The sequence below is a fragment of the Eremomyces bilateralis genome (genome assembly GCF_010015585.1).
Source record: "Eremomyces bilateralis CBS 781.70 unplaced genomic scaffold P152scaffold_1, whole genome shotgun sequence".
NCBI lineage: Eukaryota > Fungi > Ascomycota > Dothideomycetes > Eremomycetales > Eremomycetaceae > Eremomyces > Eremomyces bilateralis.
Window position 1 is genome coordinate 2,184,282 of NW_022985067.1, and position 18,638 is coordinate 2,202,919.

Genomic DNA, 18,638 nt, shown 5'->3' on the forward strand with positions numbered 1-18,638 from the left:
CACCCTTTCATCCTTGCGCATTCCTCACCGTTCGCGCCTGTCGTGGTCTACGGCACTGGCTCGATCTTTCAGCTCCTATCGAATCTCCCGTCTCAGTATCACTTCACTTGTATCGCCTCCAAAGCTACGGCCTCAATACGAGGCCATCATGTCTTCATCATCCGATGACGATGCGCCTTTGGCGAGAAAGGCACCGAATGGAGGTGAGACACCCTCTCTCCTTCAGTCCCGACCAGTACTGCAGTCAGCCTTGACTTTACTTTTATCACTGTTCCATCGTTCTACCCATCGGGGCTGACACCCTTTCATATATCCACACGCACTTATTGTTCATATTGGACACTTAATCGCTAACTCTCTACGACAGTGACTAAGACCAAGGATCGCATCCTCGGTGCCAAGACGGATAGGCGACCATCCACAAACGGGACCGCGTACCCTGGGGTTTCAATAAGGCATGGCCCGGTCGACGAAGACGGTGATAGTCCGATGAAAGATCCCTCGCATGTCAATGGAGCTGCCTTAGGAAAGCGCCGATCGCGTGGGAGTCTCACAAATGGGAAGAGTTACAAGGACCTGAGTGACTCCGAGGAGGCGGACAACAAACCTTTGGTATTTATGGTCCTTCCACTACAGGAAGCCGTCTTCTAACCTGGGCCTAGACCAAACGTCGCAAAACCTCCAAAGTTCTAGTGGACTCCGATGACGAAGATGACATTCCTCTGGTACGCAAAGCCAAGCTGCCACCCAGGGTCGACGCCCGTCAGTTTGGGAACTCATCCGATGATGACGTACCCCTCAATAAGAAGCTTGCGAATGAAAAAGCCAAGATTGAGAAGCGAGCTGAGCAGACCGCTGAGGCTATCAAATCTGATGCGAAAAAGCTGAAGAAGAAGGCAACGGTGGAAGAGAGCGAAAGTGAGGACGATGTCCCACTCGTGAGAAAGAAGCCAGTTTCGAAAGCAACTACCAATGGTGTCAAATCGTCCGCTGCCGCCAAGAAGGCAAAGAGCAAAGCGAAACCCGAGCCTGCCGTCGCTCCCAAGAAGTCTGCAAAAAAGAAGGCAGAGGAAGAAATGGAAGAGGAGGAGGATGAAGCTGCAGCAGAAGAGGAGTTCAAATGGTGGGAGCAGCCCGTACAAGGCGACGGTACCAAGAAGTGGACGACACTGGAGCATAATGGAGTCGTCTTTCCTCCGCCGTATCAGCCGCTTCCGAAGAGTGCCAGGCTCATCTACGCTGGCACTCCCGTGACACTACCTCCGGAGGCGGAGGAGATTGCAGGATTTTATGGTGCCATGCTACACTCCACTGTCAATGTCGAGAACCCGACGTTCAACAAGAATTTCTTCGAAGACTTCCAAGCAAAACTTGACGATGTTGGCCATGGAGTGGACGCGAAGGGAAACAAGATCAAGATCAAACGATTCGAAGACTGTGACTTCACCAAGATTCACGAGTACTACGTCAACGAGCGGGAAAAGAAGAAGAATCGTCCCGCGGCGGAAAAGAAGGCCGAGAAAGCTGAAAAAGACGAGGCAGAGGCCCAATACATGTTCTGTACGTGGGATGGTCGCAAGCAGAAAGTCGGCAACTTCCGTGTCGAACCTCCAGGTCTTTTCCGTGGGCGTGGTGATCACCCAAAGACAGGACGCGTCAAGAAGAGGGTCAATCCCGAACAGATCACCATCAACATTGGTAAAGAGGCAAAGGTCCCCGATCCTCCAAAGGGTCATCACTGGAAGGAAGTCAAGCATGACCAGGAAGGCACATGGCTGGTGATGTGGCAGGAGAACATCAACGGCGCGTACAAGTACGTGATGTTAGCAGCGAACTCTGATATCAAGGGTCAGAGCGACTTCAAGAAGTTTGAGAAAGCTCGCGAACTAAAGGTTCGTACAGACTTCTTTTCGGCTTTTGGAACATTGACTAACATCTTTCAGAAACACATCGCTAGAATTCGAAAGGACTATACCAAAGAACTGAAGTCTGAGGTCATGGCCGATCGTCAGAGAGCCACCGCGATCTATCTTATCGACAAGTTCGCACTCAGAGCTGGCAATGAGAAAGGCGAAGATGAGGCAGACACGGTCGGTTGCTGTTCGCTCAAATTTGAACACGTCACCTTGAAGCCACCGAATACCGTTGTCTTCGACTTCCTCGGTAAAGACAGCATCCGGTTCTACGATGAGTTTGAGGTAGACCAGCAAGTGTTCAAGAACTTGAAGATCTTCAAAAAGGCGCCTAAGAGTGAGGGTGATGAGATCTTCGATCGATTGACCACTTCGGCTCTGAACAAGCACCTCAGCACTTACATGCAGGGGCTGACTGCAAAGGTGTTCCGTACCTACAACGCCTCTTGGACGATGGCCAGCCTTTTGAGGGACATGAAGTCGACTGGTACCATCGCGGAGAAGGTCAAGGATTATAACGATGCGAACCGCAAGGTTGCCATTCTCTGTAACCACAAGCGCACTGTGGCAGCATCACATGGAACCCAGATTGAGAAGATGCAAGAGAAAATCAATGGCCTGCGCTACCAGAAATGGCGTATCAAGATGATGATGCTCGACCTCGAGCCCAAGCTGAAGAAGAAGAAAGGAGCTGACTACTTCAAGCTCGACGAGGATTTGACCCCAGAATGGCTCGAGCAACATCAAGCCGCACTTGTTGAAGAGCAGCGCCAGAAGATCACGAAGAAGTTTGAGAAGGACAACGAGAAACTCGTGGCAGACGGTCAGAAGCCAATGAAGCAGAAGGAGCTGGACGAACGTCTTGAGGTCGCCACTGACATGGCGAAGAAGTTCAAGAAGGAGAATAAGACGAAGAAGGTTGAAGCGGAGGGCAAGGGTGCCTCGGTCGATAAGTTTGAAGCGAACTTGGATAAGTTGGATCAACGGATCGAGACGATGCGAGTGCAGCTGCAAGATAAGGATGACAACAAGGAGGTTGCCTTGGGTACCTCCAAGATCGTAAGTTTTCACTTCCCCCTTTCGCTCCTCACAAGCTAGTACTAACCGCCCTAACAGAACTACATCGACCCGCGCCTCACCGTCGTCTTCTCCAAGAAATTCAACGTCCCTATCGAGCGCTTCTTCTCCAAGACCCTTCGCGAGAAATTCGACTGGGCCATCAAGTCCGTCGACGAGGACTGGGAATTCTAAGCACATCAAGAAATCTCGAAACACCACATTCACATGAAACATCAGTTTTCAATTTTGCCGATCACCCCATTTCCAATCTTTTGCATCACGTCGGTGGACTGCTAGATTCCAGTACTTGCATAGCATCGCATCATCTCATGGAGGGCATCGCCCGGGTATGCCCGAGCAATCGGCGCGTCCAGGCCTGGAGTTTGGGCGACGCGGGAGGTAATGAAAAGTGGTTGATTTGCATTTGCAGGGGTTGGGTTTTCGGGAGATGGAGAGATGTAGGGGAGGAGATGAAGTCGCCTTCGTATCTACTTACTGGCCTCCTGATTTGCGCTTGCAGATGGAGAGGGAGGCCAGGGTTAAGGTACTGCAAAGGCGATATTCGAAGGAGCAAATTCGACAGCAAGCAACAGTTCATCATCACAGTCATACTCATCGTTATACTCACGTACACCGGGAGTTGTTCTGAAACCGCCATAGCTCGCAAGAAAACGGAATCTTTCCAGAATTTCTCTCCTCACCTCTTCGTCAGTGAATTTCCCATCCTTTAGGTGATCTTCATCCATTCTGTACCGCATCAAAAAGCAACTATTGAATATATTCAACTGATCTCCTTTCAAGTATATCATCTGCACAGCAATCATCTGTACAGCCATCATCTTGTGTTCCGCAATGACCTACTCACTATATCAATCTATTTCTGACGTACTTTCCGAGACCACCCCTTTATCTATGCCAAATTGTCCTTGTTCTGAATAAGAAGCGTACCTATATACTGGTTCATTATTCCCAGTTTATTCCGCCTTCCGATTCTCTCAACGACTTCTAAATCATTTACAGTCATTCAGAACGGCAGTATCGAGATGCACACCAATTTTTCAGGGGAAATATTCCCGGTTGCAACATCCTGTCTGTCTAGAATTTTAAATAGAATGGAAGGACATTGCGCTCCGTCGCAATCTTCTGGGCAGTGCAGGCGGGTATTATAGGGGACGAACGCACCCTCTGCTAAGGTAGGTATCGACAGCGTCGATATTTGCAAGAGCAAAAATCCAGATCGAATCCAGACGAATGAAGACTTTAGTAATACTCCATTGAACATGATCTACTGTGTATGATGCGCGGCATCATCGAGATATCTCGTACCTTAATTTTTGTGAATGGTTATTCCGAAGAGGGTCTTTTGCCTCGGCTTCCAGCACACTGCTACCGTACAACTTCCCGCATCTAACGCTTCAAGCAAAGTAAATAACCACCTGTACCCCATAGCACTGACTAACGGATCAAGGGCAGCAATCACTCCTGCAGCTAAAATGCACCGAGTAATCTTGTTTGATTCGGCCGCAGTTCCTGGGGCATTAGGGAATATGTCCACAATCAAAGCACTAAAGGTTTGGAGAAGAATCGTACATTTGCAAGCAATATACCCCTGTAAGAAGAGCAGGATGACGGAGTACAGGATGCGCATGCCTTTCGACGGCCCATCCGTATCCGACAACCACACACATAGATACCAAAGTTATGGTGATCCGCCTTCGAGAGCGCGCGTGTTCGATCGGAAACTGCGATATATCATCTCCACGAACACAATCGACGGAGAATCCTATTTCCTTAGCAACCTGCTTGTAGTTTCTGTCCATCAATGCGCGTGCAATGAACCCCACGAGAATGATCCCGAGTCCGCCAGCCAGAAAACAGAGTCCTACTTCTAGTGGATTGTTGCCATGATGCAGAGTAAATATTGGAGTGAGTGAGGTTTGTACGTAGAACCAGAGTGCATACAGAGAATCAGCGAGCCAGAGAGTAAGAAATGTGTCGAAGAATAACAGACGGATGGAAGGAATAGGGTTGGGCATCATGAAGGTCGCCCTTCCAATAAGGTTCGCATTGGTGGTCAAAGTCGGCACTGTCACCACGTTGTCCAGGGATATAGCATCAGTTATGCTCTCATGTATGGATATTCCATTCCCCTGTGAATTTGATCTGGTTCGTCCTCGTAACTTGATCTTTGCAACAAAACTCCACCATGTTCGCCATACCATGCCAGCCGCGGGAACTGCGCCACTCCCAACTATAGTCCGTCCGGTCTCTAGCATGGCCCATCCAATGAATAGCACCTCTGGTCCACCAAATATCAGGAGAGTTCGAAAACACCATCTTGGATCTCCGGTGGCCAACGCGGTTCCACCACCAATGATCGGACCTATACAAGGTCAGATATTGGTCGCCGTGAGCGTTGGCATCAGATAGGTGCCCCTCTCCGAGTGAACTATAGTATCTACGACAATAGCATTGGTGAGCGAAGGCATTGAAGAACCGCCAATGCTTTGGATTGCTCTGAAGACAAGGAGCGTCGTATAGCTTCGATCCACGATTGACAGCACCAAGTAGCTATAGTGTAAACTGTGAACGTGGCCAAATACACCGGTCGCCGTCGAATGAGTCAGAGAGCGGCGACCAAAATGAAGGAGCAATGCCTTGGAAAACTACGAACAGAGTGATGATGGTCAGATTCATGGCCTGGAGTGGGGTTCCTTATCTGTTGCTCAGAAGATCGAGGGTTGGAAAATAAATATTTGCGGTTAGAGAAGATACAAGCGCGAGATAGCCTAGCAAGCAGACTAGAAGCCGCCGCTGCGAAACAGTTCAGATTGTATATTGGGACGGCGACTCGGGAATGCCATCCAACTCTGGAGCCTCTGAAAGTAGTGCCGTGGCGATCTCCCTGTTTTTATCCATGTTTCACACGCCGAAAATGCCAAAATGCCGAAATATACCTCGTCACGATATAATGATTTGGGTTGTTGAATATTGGTGCGAGTTGTGGCTTTGTGAGTCATTCTAGCTTTTAATGTTGGTGATAGTACGAGTTTTAGGGGCAAGACCTCTTACTCCGTTGACACTGCAATTCTTTTCGATGTTCCATTGCTCTATGGATACTGACACCCAAGAATACTAATCATTTTATCAATCCTGGACTGGCAATAATTGACTCTTACCAAAACGTTCAAACGGGGATAGACCTGCAAAGTAGAAATTGACCGAATGATCTGAAATTCCTGGTACTCATACATCCGGGTATCATTGTCTAAATTAGAAAACACCCCTAAGAATTGGTGAAAATAATTCTTCTATCGATCATAAACTCATTCATGACAGGCAAGTTCTTCAGAAGAACAGTTGCTGCAAAACTCACGACCGCAAGCAAGACATGCCGAGTATACCTTCTTGAGGTACGGTCCCGAGCCACAACAGCAGATGTGAGCGCTGTCACCTGCGGCACGCTCCATCCGCAGTGAATATAGCGCAGATGGTGCGATTGCTGTTGTTGATGCCGTTCTCATCTCTCGTCGAGGAGTTTTAGGGGGACGAGGTGGCATCTCTACTGGCGACTCATTTTCCCTCCCTCGCTTCTTGCCGACCTCCTCATTCTCCCTTAATATCGTAGTCTTCTCTTCCTTTCTCTCCCCTTTTAGCTTATTCTCCTCAACACACAACCAAGAATCCACCCGCTTTCCCTCCTTATTAATATGTTCATCAATGTGGGTAAACCGCATCTCCCACGCCTCCGCACCCGTCCCCTCGGCAGAGAGAATGGTCCGACAGAACCCGCACCAGAAGCGAACTTGACCGTTCCGTCCAATACGGCATTTCTCAACTTCTTCCTCGACCTTGCTTGCAGAACGGTCGTGCTCCTTGACAAGGTGAGTCAGGTATTCCTCCTTATGGAAGAAGGGCCGCGCGCAGAATTCAGGGAGTCGACCTCGGGCTGGCTGCTGACACCGCCAGAGCTCCGATTGGAAATGCTGTGAGTTCTCATGTCGTTTCCAGTCGGATTTGCTGCCGAAAGTCTTGCTGCAACGGGGAAAGGTGCAACCATACGGACGGCGATGGCGTTTCTTGTGTTTGCTGAGGGCGAGTGATTAGTCATTTGGTCGAGGACAATGTAGAAGGAGCTCACATACTTCATGTCACATTGTCGATCTGTTGACTTGGAGCATTCATTGCATTGCAGTTTCTTTGTAGTGGATGCCTCAGAGGTCATCGAGGATTTGGACTTTGTGGATTTGGATAGCTTAACAGCGTTCAGCTTCACAATTTGCAAAATTTTTTGCAATTTCTCGCTGCCGACGATGTTTTTCAATTGCTCCTCAATCTCGTTCAAATTTGTCAGATTGGACTTTTCCTGCTCATTTGGCGCGGAAGTGTCCTCATTTTCATCATTTCTCTCCATGCCAGTCGGTAAGCCCTCGCACATCTCTGTCATGTCTCCAGGCCCATCAAGTGTCATGGGCGTGGTCGAATTGGAAATCGGAGCAGTCGTCCCTATCCCAGGAGACCGATCGAGCCTCCCACCCAAGGGTGTCGTCGAATGGCCCTGAAGAGAAGTATCAATCGAAACCGCCCCTCTTTCAGTCACGGAGATATGATCCACACCTGGGCTGATGGGAGCTATTAAGGTCTCCTGGGTCCTTGCATAGACGCCGTTGGTATATAAATCAGACGCGGAATACTGGAGCCCACTTGTCCTCCCACTCGGTGTGTCTTCGGTATGTGTGACAAGAATATCCGGAGCAGGTCTGGGACTAACTCCTGAAGCTCCTCCAATGCCAATCAAGACATCTTCCATATTCTGTTCATCAGTCTTGGTGTCATGTCCTGGAAACCGAGCCACAGACTCCTGATTGGCCGTTTTGGCACTGTCCATGGTTGTCAGCGAAATGTGGTTGACTGAATATCCAAGAACACGAACCTCTCCAGTAATTCATCAACATCCTGATCATCGTGTATTTTCTTGACATGATTCTTGAAGTTGTCCCATCGCGGCCAGGGTTTGTTGCGTTTATTGCAGTTCTTCGCTGGGCAGTACCAGTATCCACGACCGTCCTCGATACCGTGTTTGGTCTTCTGGTGCCGTGCAAGATCATTCTTAGTGGAGTAACCCTCTGACCGACCACACAGCTCGCACTTGAAGGGTTTTTGGTGCTTTTGCATATGTTTCCTGTATAATCTTAGTTACTGTCTCGGTGCAGAGCGACTATGTACGCACGTATACTCAGATTGGTTATTGCATGGGCGACTACAGATTTCGCAATTTTTAGGGACGCTTCTCCGGTATGAGGTTCGGCGCGTACCGGTGGTGCTTGGAGGTCGTGCAGATGCCTTTTCTTGGTTCATTTCTGAAGGCTCAGCACCCGTTTTCCGGTTCCCAAGCCCCTCGTCCAGGTCTGGATACTGAGATTGAACCTCATCTTGACCACCACTGAGTTCCGTAGTGGCAGATGTGTCCTGATATTGACCAGACACGTAGCTGGATCCCCCTTTCTCAGAACTGGAGCTCGATCGTGCCCTTTGGTTTGGCGACAACAATTGCGCTCGAGGGAAAACATCATGAGGCGTTAGACTCTCCCCATAAGTCTGAGGTGCAGAAATGGTAGACACAGCATATTCCTGTTGCTGCTGCAGTGAATTCCATGGCCCTAAATCGAATTGGTAGCGACTCAGCGCAGAACTGCCGTATATGCTTGGATTATGGTGGCTGGTAAAGTCCTGAACCGATATCTCTTCAAAGTCCGCGCTTGGAAACGAATTGGCCACATGTGGGTAAAACTGTTGGGATGTATGGTTTGTGTATGGAGCCGGGGAGATGCCCATGCGAGAAGAATTTTCTGGAATACTCATATCCTCCTGTCTCGGCCATGGGGGTGGAGAATGGCTGATGTTGGCATCGCTTGCCTGTACCAAATTGTCAAAGACGAGCCAAAAATAGATAGAATATGGTGCACCCTACACGACGCATATGTGATATTCGGTGAGAATGCTGTTCCTGGTATCTAGACTGCTCTGCCATTCGGAATCGCCTGCAAGCTTCCGTATATCTGCTAACACCGACGATTCGGAGTGGGTATGGTCTGAACTTCTGCCTCAAGTCAGACAAGGGCAAGCAAGATTCTAGAAAATATTAAAGTGGCGGGTGAAGGCAGACACAGAGAATAAATAGCAAAGCCTCGAGGCCTAACGTTATGAAAATCAACGTACCTGGAATGCGACTGAGAAATCCAGTCCAGCTAGCTGTACAGAGTAGAATAAGTCAAAGTTATGTCCAGCCAGCCGTGTTCAGGACATGAAACAGTTCGTGCAAAGGTCGAAGGTCGGATTGGGGATGAGGTTAATTATCTTCTCGTCCCAACTTTCCTCACCGCCGGTACCTAGGCTGACAGAGCAAGTCAAGGGCAAGCCGGTGAGCGCCTTCGAGGCTCCATACAGAGGGTGCATCGGGTAACAGTTAGAGAGTGAGGCATGCATGCAGGAGGAGGAATCAGGCGAAGGGATGGACGAGACAAAAGGCTTAAAAGGCAACCGGAAGACCCGCGCCGGAAAGAGAAAGCGACATACCATTTAAGAACATCCCTAAACGTTGACCTTATTCAAGAGCCCGGCCCAATAATTGAGTCCATCGCTTCCATCGAATGCGTCAGTGCCACATGGAGTTTCTGTAACCATTCATCTGCGTCATACAAATTCGCTATACGCTGTGACCAGGGTAGAATCTGCCTGGGATCGTACAAATGACCCATATTCGTCCATAGACGAATCATGTTAAGGATTCTAAAGCCGTTGGATTGGGATTCTGGGAGTTAATGCGGACTGAGTCTCTTGTCAGCGGCCTCCTCGCGGGAATGTGGGTGGAGATGCGGCCTTTCAGCCAACCACAGGGGAGGAGGAATGCCACCTGGAGGGCGAAAAGGGCGGCCTCCCAACGGACAAAGTGCTTCATTCGTGAATGCGGCAGTAGGTATGTATCGGAACTCGCCAAGTACAGCAGGGGGCTGTGCAACAAATTTGAATCCGAAGGGAGTGAAACAGGTTTGTTCAGCATATTAAGATAATGATATTGAGATTGGATAGTGAGTGCTCTGTGTATGTATAACCAGTTCGTTTTGAGATTAGAGACCACCTGCACCACGATTTTGTGACCTTGTCATATAAGCGGCCTCATTATTCAGGACCCGACACGAAGTTACATGTGTAAATGATCAAGATATTGGCCGTTACGCTCACTGGCCTTAAACGTTACTGGTATCAAATCGTAGCATCGTAGAACAAAGAAAATGCCCCAATAGCGAGCGTACAAGTCATCCGTGAACTTCCACCGCCCCAATGACTGTAATCTCCTCCAGTCTATCTTCGTGCTGCCCAAAATGAAATGCCTAGCGCCTAAGGCTAAAACTCCTCCGGCCCGGCGGCTGTTCATCTTTCTCACCGGTCACCCCCTGCACCGCCTGCATTGGCATACTTGCTGATCGTGGCGGTAGAAACCCGCTCTATGGCATCGATCTCATGATCAAGATCCTTTCCACTATCCGCGTCGCATTCCCTATCCCTGGTAACCGTAGCCCGGCTGCCCTTGCGGCCTCAAATAAGGTGACCGCTGCGCCTGCCCAAAGCCTTGGTTCGTCATCCCCAAGTGCTGCTGTGCGTTCCAGACGGGCCCCGGGCCCGAGCTCGCCTGGCCATAGAATGAAGCGGACTGCGCCATGCCAGTCATGTCGCCCATCTCATCCGTGTAACCACCCGTCGCGTCGACCGGAATCGGCGATGAGAACATCTGCTGCGCCTGCTGGGCAGCAGGTGTCGATGATCCGTACCCACCCACACCATAGCCGACCGTCTCCTCGGGTGGGGAGAGGGTGAGCTCGCTCATTTCGCCGCCGTTGGGTTGGCACATGGGCATTTGAAGACCCGGGTAGGTGCTGTAAGTGCTTGGAGAGGGTGACGTGGTGAATTGGAAGTTGCTCGGTTGCGGTAAGGGAGAAGCGGAATTCCGGTACGTGTTAAGTGGTTGTTGAGGGGGAGGGTAGGTGTGCATGACCTGGAAGTTGCTCGCCGACGAGCTGCGGGACATTGGGTTCGAGTATGCAGATGGGTCGAGCGAGATGTTCGTGAGAGGTTCTTCGTACTGAATGGCTCCTGGCTCATCGTAGAGGAATGTAGGAAGATCTCGTGGAACTGGGGTAGCTTTGAGGCTAGCATTGGATGCGGTAGGTGTTCGTCCTGAAAGGTGTTGCGCCATCGCGCGTGGTGCAGGTCCATCGATAGGGCTGACTATTGTATTGATATCAACCTCTTTCGCCTCAATGAGCGGCAAAATCGGCATGCTGATCTGCTCCATGTGCTTCGCGAGATGAACCGTGAGCTTCTTCCACGTATTGCAGATGTTTCCGCAAAATCGACACGCTTCTTCTCTCGGCAGTTTCGCGGTATCATGTCGGCATTTTTCTACTAGAGCCCAAATGTCGTCCGTAGGATCTTCTGCGCTCGGCCACGCACCGTTGAACTCGGGTCCAACAGCCGGCGAACGAGCACCGGATCCACCATTTCGCCCAGTGCGGACCTTTGGTTCAGGCACTTTATGCTCGCGGACGAGATGCTGGACGAAATTGTCCTTCCGGTAGCAAGTATGCGCGCATTCGCCGATGTTGCATGTCCAGCTTTCCAACTGCCTGTGCCGTTCGTTTTCGTGCCTCACCCAATCTGCCTTGCGCTTGAATGATTTTGGCTCCGAGCAGTTCGGGAACGTGCAAGTGAACGGCTGCACATCTTCGTGGACATGTTTGGTCCAGTCGGACGGCTTGTTGGATTTTTTTACCTTGAAACAGAGCGGGCATTCGAATTCAGCCGGAAGTCGCTTGACGGGCGGAATCGGGACGCCGGACGGAAATTGAGCGGCGATGATTGTGCCTTCGCTGGTGACCTCGATATCCTCCTCCGTCATTCCAGGAGCCATGATCTGGAATCCGACGAAAGGAGTTTCCGAGTCCTTATTGCCAACTCGTGGAGGAAGCAGCTTCGATTCACCACCAAGTGCAAAGCAATACGGGTGGGCAGCACATTTGCCTTTCTGGACAGCTTTGTGATGCTTGACCTTGAAATCCAGCAGTCTCTTATAACGCTTGACCTGCTCGGATGCGATCCGCTCCAACAAATACTCTGCCAACCTCGGGTTGAGCTTCCGAGCATGTTCCTTGAAGCCAGCGAAATTCGGAACAATTGGATCAAGCCTGATAGCGAGGTCCATGAAAACGGGATCTTTCGCTTGATCCCCTTCATTCTCGCTATCCTCGTCATCTGCGTTGGCCATCGGTTGCGTTGAAGACCGACGAACACCAAGTCCAACCTCATTTGCAGGAGATGCAAGAGTGACAAGCGGTGGCCCTCCATGCTGCGTCATCAATTCTGCCAGGCCTGGAGATTTACCAAGATCGCTCTTGCTCCTGTTCCGCCGGATTGCATTCTTCGCCGACCGCCACGGAGTGGATGAATGACCTGCGGCGCTGCCAGGCGTGAGTTCGTTCTTCGCAACTGTTAGGTTGGTGTCCAGCTTCGGCGACTTCGGCCGTCCCCAGCTGCCAATCCTCTTCGGAGCTGATAATTTCTCCGGTTCATTTGGCGTTGGAGATGCTGGGTCTTTCAGTGGTTGCTTGTCAACAGTGCTATTCTTCCGCTTCAGGACATTGCTGTTGTTCCGCTTCGGGAGGATGTTCTCAAGGAAACTTCCGCGCCGTTCTCGCTTGGTTGATTTCATTTTGTCAGTTGATGTTCGGGCTGGCTTGGAGATGACTCCTGATGCAGCGTATATGCTTCCAATGTCGGACTCGCTCATCCTCCGGGAGCCAATAGTTGCCGCGAGAGATGCAGATTCGATATCCTTTGCGCGTCGCCTGAATCTCATCATAGCCGCGTTGGATGTCGGAGGTTGGTATGGTACTTCCTCTTCCTGCAGATTCAGAGCATCACCCCAAGGCTTCATCACCTGCGATGGCGGCCTCTCCGCGATGGCAAATGCAACGTCATCCTTGATAGATGCGAGGTCTGCCGCAGGAGATTCGGGTTCCTCATCAGACTCTGAGTAATCTTCCGCATCATCAAGCTCGCTTGGAACGTCTAGGTAGACGCCTGGCCCAGGAATGCCATCATCAACTCTGCGACCGGGGAACAAAGTCATCCCTAAACCGTTGCTGGACGGCGCATCGTTTGTACTCTTCGCACGTCGTCGTCCGGCGATTCTCCTCCTGGTGGCCTTGGGCGATAGTGGGTTAGGATCGCCTGCTTCGCTGCCCACATCGCTGCGATCGAGCCAGTCCTCCACTTCGGCCTTCTTCTCATCCATCGCCCGTCTCAATTCCTGCTCCTCGATCGACGGAACATAAAGGTTGCGCATTTCCTTGCGGGTTTTCGGGTTGAGGCCGCCTTGGCGAGAGCCATCATCTACCACCCACGATCCGTCGTCCTCGTTTCTTTTGACTGCCCGAACTTGGGTAGCGGCTGGCTCATCCTCGGACGACGAGTCGTCTGACTCGTCATCTTCCTCCACAGGGAAATGCGGAGAGAGGTGAAGGTTCGACCGTTTACCCCCTGCGCTCCGCTTGCTGTGGGTTCTATTTAACAAGGATTGGGGTTGCGATTCGTCTCCGCTGAAATCCACCGTCTCCACCCTCACAATCGGACTGATCAATTGCACAGGAGGTTGTGAGACACCAACAGAGCTTGCCGACGGGCTGTTGGAAAATGATGAGCTATAGGCCTGATGGTCGGGGGATGTTTTGGACATGTCGAGGCGATTGATCGCTTTGTTAAGAAGACCTGGCCCTCTTTTCTCGGCTTGTGCAGGCGACACAAACTGTCCTGCATCTTGAAACGGTGCAGGACTGGAGTAATTCGTGAGACTCGGTGAAATGTGGTGAGATTCCGATGGTGCACTGGACGCAAATTGTCCGGTCACATCCGCAAATGCTGTGGCCATGGTCGAGTCCTGAGTTCCAAAAGTTGTTTGAAGTTCTGGGGGTACTCCTTCGTTGAGGTTGAGGAGCTGCATATTCAGGTATTGGTCCTCCAATCTGGGTGTATTATATTGGCTGTAATCTGAGAATTGTTGGTCCGAGAGGTAGGTTTCGGGGCTCAAATGGTCGTGGGCAGATCCAATTGAAGGGGAAAGGTTGCTCCCCAATATCGTCCCGGGTGAATATACCGAGCCATCCACATCCTGCAAGTAGTTTGCTGATTGATCTGGAAACGCGCCCGGTTCGACACTCACGTTGGGAACCATAAGTGAGATATTTGAGTTGGCCGCTTGGCCCTGGTAGTCATACGATGAGCTACCGCTCTGTCGGCGATTGTGATTATTTGCCATCGCCTGAGACGATGTTGTTGAACTATACGACTGCTGTCGCTTTTGACGCGTGTTGTTCTTGCGGCGAAGTTGCAGAGTTAATATAGTCGAGGTGTCCCCTTGCCAGCGAAGCGCGGAATATGTGCCGAGCTCGTCGTCCCGGCAAATTAATCCACTGGCCAGATAGAGATGGTACTCTCGGATGGCGAGATAAATAGGCAACCCTCATGGGAATCTTGCACCAAATTTCGAGCGAGGAATAGGTTCGCGATGAGTCCGAGGATGAACCCAAATGAAATGCGGGATGTGGAAACGGGATGTCGAGGTGAGGGTCCGAATTAGCGCTGTGCTCCCTCAAAGCAAGTTACACCTGGCACTATTCCCGGCCAAATGAAGCAAATCGAACAATAGGAATATTAAATCGCAAAATATGTTGAAGATTTCCTCAATTGCAAGTTGGAGAATATTTCCCAAGGACGTAAAGATCGAATGACGTCCACGCGGGACAGACGCGGGAACGCGATCCTTTGACTGCTGGAACCGGGGGGAGGCCGACTCGATGATCGGCCTCTAAGCCTCAACGTTACCCGGTTCTTTGAGACCGATTGACTATGATAGGCTGGTGAGAGTGCATTCATACCACAGTGGCGCGCTCTGGAGGAAATTTGGGTCGCTAAGAACGGAGTTCTCGTTATGAAGTGTGGTGATTCTGCCGGGGCATGGGAACCAGGTGTATGGAAGTGCCTGACTGAGCGAGCGATGTCAAGGTACGAGGCTGGAACTCAGATGTCGGCATGTAAGGCGGAATTAGGTGACAAAAAGTCCATGAGAATAAGGGCACAGGCCTCTTGAAATCATACGTTCGAATAATTGCTGTGGAGCTTAGTTCGAGGTCTATCCTTCGATGCTGTGAAGATGAGACGTCGAGATGCGAGGCAGATCTCAAATACAGGCCAAATTGCTGTGACTGGAGGCTGTGCTAATCGCCCAGGCAGGCATCAAGCTGCATCATTCCGACCATTGAGAGCAACCTGTGGCGGAGCATCACCCATGTTCATCATTTCCGTGGTGCCTTGGTCTGGGGAATATGCTTCTCTTTAGTCAGTGGTATCAAAACTTCAGAGCATCGGCCTTTCTTGGTTTTCCCTGTGATCTCAGTGGTGCTATTGTGAATAACCTTGGCCGGACCATGACGCCGGTGTAAATCCCGTTAGCTTTCCCTAGCTAATCAGTAGCGTCCCACGCCGTGTGGAATATTCGTCGGGTATCCCTCCATGATTCGGCTGTAAGGACTTGAAGCTGTTCCATAGCCAATGATGTGAACAGAACGCCGAAATGCCAGGAACCGCATGTCCTGCAGGTCCAATTTCGCCGTCTTAAAAGCAGCGCGAATAGACTCCTGCATTCTCCACGGACCACGGCAGCTTTCAATTCTCTTCACCTTGGATGTGCCTTACCGAGGACCCTAGCATGTTGATATTCCGGCTCTGGATGGACCTTGGGTTAGCTCTCGCGAGACGGTAGTACTCGAATCAGTTTCTCGTCAACACTGCATTTCATTTGGATATGCCCAAGATAAGCAGGGACCCAACAAGGCGGACTTGAACGGCTTGAAACCAAAACCTACTTTCAATGCCCATCGCGGGATTCTCTCTTGCTTGGTTGCCAGTTCATATTCGGCTCAGCGTTTGATGCTGCGCCTCTTCAGTATGGGTGTGTTTCCTTCCTCAAAAGGAAAGGTATCTCATACGGAGTACATCAATGGCGATGCTGTGATAGTTTGTCCGTCCATGCTTCGGCGATTCCGAACTATTGTTCATCTTGCATTGAGCGGTTATTTCCAGATACGATAAGTTAACGGACTATCAGTCCGACATTCGAACCATGAGTTTTCGTCCTGCAACATGATCAGCTCTGGGAGACTACAGTGGGGCCCAACGGCTACGCCTCAGTCCAATCCTTGTCTGGCCATCGCAGGGCACGATGATTGATGAATGATACGACCTCTCAGAATACGATTCCAGCTGTTTGAATGCCCTAACTGATGCTTTCAGACCAAGGCAATATGTATAGACCATGAATAAAGTGGAAGGACGGCTTGTGAAGAACTCGAGTATTATTATGACTGCAGATTCCATGCACATCTATAGCTATTAATAGATGCTCGAAGAGCCGCAAAATCTGGTCCACGATATTTGAGCTACCCATGTCGCACCTTTGATTTCACGTGGTACTTCTACCAGTCTTCCGCGACCTTACCAACTGCTCCTAATTATCGAGTATTAATTGTACTAGGGATCCGATTATCCTTTCTACGATCTTGTCACACACAGCCACCGTGAGAATAGGCACAGAAACGAATCAATTTGTGCTATGAGAAAGCTAGAACTTTGGAACTCAATCCCATGTTTTTGGAATAGAATCGGCATCAGCGCCGTACACCCTGTCAAGAGTGCCCCCACCGATCTACCCTTCCTTTGGACTGTTTCTGAGAATGCAGACCACGACCAGCCATCCTCTCGATTGGCGACTTCGATGCCGCTATTCAACGTCTCAGAATCCTGATGGCGGCTTCCCGATCCAAAATCATCTTTTGCAATGCCTTCCGACGTTCTCGCGTGTATGATGACTCCCCAGCAATCGTATCCAACGCATCCGAGTCTAGGTTAATCACCCACTCCTAGCTGAACACGTCGAGAGGGGTTTTAGGGCCTGTAAGCAAATGGTGATCCACAGCTTGGGAATAGACAATTAGACATTGTCGACAAATCGCTTTCGCGCAACCTTGTAGTAGGTGGAGAGAATATCGTGAAGCTCTTCTTTAGTGTGCTCCAAGTTGCTCTTGGTGGTGGTAGCCTCGATCTCTTTGATGCGGTCGAAGGAGTCTTTCAGAGGAGCCCAAACCCCCTCTATGGTGAGATATAGGTCCAAAGCCTTAGATGTACTACGTAGGGGTTGCGCCATCTGACCACTACGGGCCTTTTGGAGGTTCTCGTTTAAGTCGTGGTTTACCATGTAAGGGGTCTTCCCCGTTCGATAGAGACCAGGAACATGGCGTGGTCCATCGCAGTCCTGTACCGGTCAAGAACCAACTCCAGAATGTGTGATTAGAGCTCAGATCGGACAAGCTCGTTAACTACTACAAAGCTAATTTAATGATGTTACCATGAAGCGATGGACAACCACTATGAAGCGACTCATGTAGTTCTGTGTCATTTCGGGCCATTTGCTGGACTGCTGCTTGAATGCAATGGAAAGGATAGTAGTGTTCAAACTTCCTAGCTCTATACTACCTGACTGAATATACAGTATCTTCACTCATTCCATGATGCTCTCTCAGGGGTCCTCAAGATCACTGCTCTTCGAAATGATGTTGTCCAGGTCACGGAAGGCATCGAAGTCAATATCGAATGACATATTTCAGATAGGTATGTCTTGGGCTGAAGGTAGGGTTTCAGAGCCCTGTGTGGGCTTTTCGGAACCCTTTTCGGTAGCCTTCTCAGCGGGTGTTTGATCGGGCGTTTCAGTTTCATTTTTGTCATTTTGAACATCGTTTGTACTGCCGGATTTTGCGCGTTCGCGAGTATCGAACCGACATAGGTGTGCCTTTTGATGAAATTGATGGCTGAAATTATTGGCGAGATTTACAGCATGAGTGACCAATCTGAGTTCGTGGTTCGCTCCCAAAATGCTGTCAGAATAACGAGCTGTTAGAGCTGCTTGCACTTTTAGGGGAATCAGCTTTAAAGCATGGGATGTTTATTGAAGACAAGTTGACTTACTTGGGAAGCGGTACGCATTGCCTGACGTTCATTTTCCGTAGTTTGTCAGTCTTCTGTAAGAGACTTGCACTTTGTCAAGTGCCCTTCATTAACCATCATGAGGGCAGATAGTGTGAGGGAAGCAGGTGGGAATTGAAGAATCATGATGAATATCAAGAAGAAGTTAAACAACAAAACAAAGAGCTTGGGAAATGTAGGGAGTAGGGCTGGACACGAATATTCGATTACGAATATTCGTACGAATATTCGTAGTCGAATACGAATAAAATTTAGAATTTCCGCTTACTAATATTCGTACGAATAATATTCGCATTATTCGTAATTATTCGTAATTATTCGTAAATCTCTGAAGCTATTTCCATGTATCTCGCAGCATCATAAGACGCCTCATAGTCTCTGCACTCATTGAGCTCCTCCGCACTCCTAAGAGATCTCTTCCCCCACTGAACAGTCTTTCGACTGATACCCCAGATGCTGGTATAGCCAAATAATCTCTGGCAGCTGCAGCCATACGTGGGTACTCATGGTAATGAG

The 18,638-nt window shown here is 49.9% G+C and overlaps 7 protein-coding genes across 7 annotated transcripts; 1 reads left to right on the forward strand and 6 right to left on the reverse strand.

Annotated features, from left to right (window-relative positions):
* Window positions 1-148: 148 nt before the first annotated feature.
* Window positions 149-3,164, forward strand: P152DRAFT_470005 (topoisomerase I; the record flags this gene model as incomplete). The annotated part of the gene is made up of 5 exons (XM_033680934.1): window positions 149-203; window positions 368-612; window positions 663-1,892; window positions 1,944-2,972; window positions 3,030-3,164. 5 exons carry the CDS (start codon window positions 149-151, stop codon window positions 3,162-3,164), a joined length of 2,694 nt encoding a protein of 897 aa, XP_033539229.1.
* Window positions 3,165-4,030: 866 nt separating this feature from the next.
* Window positions 4,031-5,988, reverse strand: P152DRAFT_504785 (uncharacterized protein; the record flags this gene model as incomplete). The annotated part of the gene is made up of 4 exons (XM_033682395.1): window positions 5,576-5,988; window positions 4,631-5,355; window positions 4,357-4,581; window positions 4,031-4,063 (listed from the first exon to the last, which is right to left on the reverse strand). Exons 1-4 carry the CDS (start codon window positions 5,667-5,669, stop codon window positions 4,031-4,033), a joined length of 1,077 nt encoding a protein of 358 aa, XP_033539230.1. The 5' UTR covers window positions 5,670-5,988.
* Window positions 5,989-6,298: 310 nt separating this feature from the next.
* Window positions 6,299-7,197, reverse strand: P152DRAFT_387732 (uncharacterized protein; the record flags this gene model as incomplete). Its single annotated transcript, XM_033675895.1, has 2 exons — window positions 6,299-7,061; window positions 7,118-7,197. The coding sequence occupies 2 exons, from the start codon at window positions 7,195-7,197 to the stop codon at window positions 6,299-6,301; spliced, it is 843 nt and encodes a 280-aa protein (XP_033539231.1).
* A 486-nt stretch (window positions 7,198-7,683) lies between these two features.
* Window positions 7,684-9,261, reverse strand: P152DRAFT_23973 (uncharacterized protein). The gene is made up of 2 exons (XM_033674617.1): window positions 8,203-9,261; window positions 7,684-8,154 (listed from the first exon to the last, which is right to left on the reverse strand). The coding sequence occupies exons 1-2, from the start codon at window positions 8,832-8,834 to the stop codon at window positions 7,866-7,868; spliced, it is 921 nt and encodes a 306-aa protein (XP_033539232.1). The 5' UTR covers window positions 8,835-9,261; the 3' UTR covers window positions 7,684-7,865.
* A 1,986-nt stretch (window positions 9,262-11,247) lies between these two features.
* P152DRAFT_387094 (uncharacterized protein) lies at window positions 11,248-13,956 on the reverse strand (the record flags this gene model as incomplete). The annotated part of the gene is made up of 1 exon (XM_033675869.1): window positions 11,248-13,956. A coding segment is annotated over one exon (2,709 nt), but the record flags the coding sequence as incomplete, so codon positions are not given.
* Window positions 13,957-17,469: 3,513 nt separating this feature from the next.
* On the reverse strand, window positions 17,470-17,640 carry P152DRAFT_386731 (uncharacterized protein; the record flags this gene model as incomplete). Its single annotated transcript, XM_033675846.1, has 1 exon — window positions 17,470-17,640. A coding segment is annotated over one exon (171 nt), but the record flags the coding sequence as incomplete, so codon positions are not given.
* Window positions 17,476-18,316, reverse strand: P152DRAFT_408361 (uncharacterized protein). The gene is made up of 2 exons (XM_033676920.1): window positions 18,105-18,316; window positions 17,476-18,047 (listed from the first exon to the last, which is right to left on the reverse strand). Coding segments are annotated over exons 1-2 (306 nt in total). The 5' UTR covers window positions 18,106-18,316; the 3' UTR covers window positions 17,476-17,742.
* Between the last annotated feature and the right edge of the window lie 322 nt (window positions 18,317-18,638).

Excerpts from the sequence above, each read along its gene's own strand:
- P152DRAFT_23973 (XM_033674617.1), bottom strand. The coding sequence starts at position 8,834 with ATGAGTATTCCAGAAAATTCTTCTCGCATGGGCATCTCCCCGGCTCCA. Across the intron at positions 8,155-8,202 it reads AATAACCAATCTGAGTATAC|GAAACATATGCAAAAGCACC; the intron begins GTGCGTACATAG and ends AAGATTATACAG.